At 42.5% G+C, this 1,542-nt stretch overlaps 1 protein-coding gene across 1 annotated transcript; it reads right to left on the bottom strand.

Moving 5' to 3' along the window:
- Window positions 1-360: 360 nt before the first annotated feature.
- Window positions 361-1,308, bottom strand: LOC134376373 (olfactory receptor 52E8). Its single transcript, XM_063094953.1, has one exon. It carries the CDS (start codon window positions 1,300-1,302, stop codon window positions 361-363), a length of 942 nt encoding a protein of 313 aa, XP_062951023.1. The 5' UTR covers window positions 1,303-1,308.
- Between the last annotated feature and the right edge of the window lie 234 nt (window positions 1,309-1,542).

The following is a 1,542-nucleotide window of genomic DNA, read 5'->3' on the forward strand; positions in this document are numbered from 1 at the left end:
TTGGAGGCAAACTTTTTGGCTTAAATTACTACTTCCTACTAAACACTGAATTTGAATAAATCACTTAATTGTTCCCAAAATCAAGATATTCATAACAAAAGTGGATTAAGTAGCATATACTTTATAGGATTGTGTTAAGGATCCAGCAATATAAGTGAAACTACTTGTAAAAGTAGATTTTTATACAAATTTCAATATTCTCATTATTACCCTTAAACACAAAAGTTTTAATTCATAGATAATTTTATTGGTAACAACATTCCTCGTTGCTTCCTGCTTTCTATCATGACAGACATATGCTAGCTCTACTTTTAACAATGGAGGAAACATGAATTCTAAGAGTCTCCAAACTTTAACTGGTCAGCGATCTGTCGTGAGGAAAATCCTCAGCACTCGCTCCCGAATCTGCTTGGTCCTGACCCCATAGATTACAGGATTGAGGGCAGGTGGAACAACCACATATAGATTGGCCAAGAAAATGTGGATATATCGGGGGATGTGGTGACCAAAACGATGTGTGAAGAAAGAGAAAAAGGCTGGTGTGAAAAATGCTGAGATAACACCAATGTGGGAGCCACAGGTGTTGAGAGCTCTGAGTCGAGCCTCCCAGGAGGGAAGGCAGAAGACCGCATAGAGGATCCTGACATAGGACAGAATAATAAGGAGCACATCCAACAATAACAGAGAAATGCTGCCAAGGCCAAACATAATGTTAATTTTGATGCTGGAACAGGCCAGACGGGCAATGCCCATGTGCTCACAATAAGTATGAGGGATGATGCGGTGTCCACAGAAGGGCAGCCTCAGGAGGAGAAACACCAGTGGAACCACCATGTACAGGCTCCGCAGAATAGCAATGCCTGCAATGAGGCTGATGACTTTGCTGGTGAGGATCATAGTGTACCGAAGGGGTTTGCAAATGGCGATGTAGCGGTCAAAGGCCATGGCCACCAGCACAATGCTCTCCATGACGGTGAAGAAGTGAATGAAGAACATCTGGGAAAGGCAGCCTCCAAAAGATATTTCTCTGAGACCAAACCAGAAGATGCCCAGCATTTTGGGAATGGTGGCTGTGGACAAGCCCAGGTCGATGGAATCCAACATGGCCAGGAAGTAGTACATGGGTTCATGGAGACTGTGCTCGGTCCGGATGACAAACAAGACAGCAGAATTCCCCAAGAGTGCAACAAGATACACAAAGAAAAAAGGGAACCCAATCCAGATATGCACGTCTTCTAGCCCTGGGATGCCCAACAGCAGGAATGAAGAAGGATGGAACTGGGTGTCGTTAGGAATGGACATTCTTTCTGCCACAAGTAGCTGTTGTGCATACCAGAGAAAATTACTCACTTCCCATTAGTGATTTCTACTCTACTTTTCACTTTATGCAGGTTCCTATTCAAATGCAAAATAACAATGCATTCTTTCTTTGTTTCCTTTCAGAAAAAATCTAAATAAAATACTCTCCGCTTATTTTGCTAGCGTCACTTGTGCATAAAACAGTACCTGGAATAAATTCAGCCTCACTCTTTGCCACTTTTT

The sequence above is a fragment of the Cynocephalus volans genome, chromosome 4 (genome assembly GCF_027409185.1).
Source record: "Cynocephalus volans isolate mCynVol1 chromosome 4, mCynVol1.pri, whole genome shotgun sequence".
NCBI lineage: Eukaryota > Metazoa > Chordata > Mammalia > Dermoptera > Cynocephalidae > Cynocephalus > Cynocephalus volans.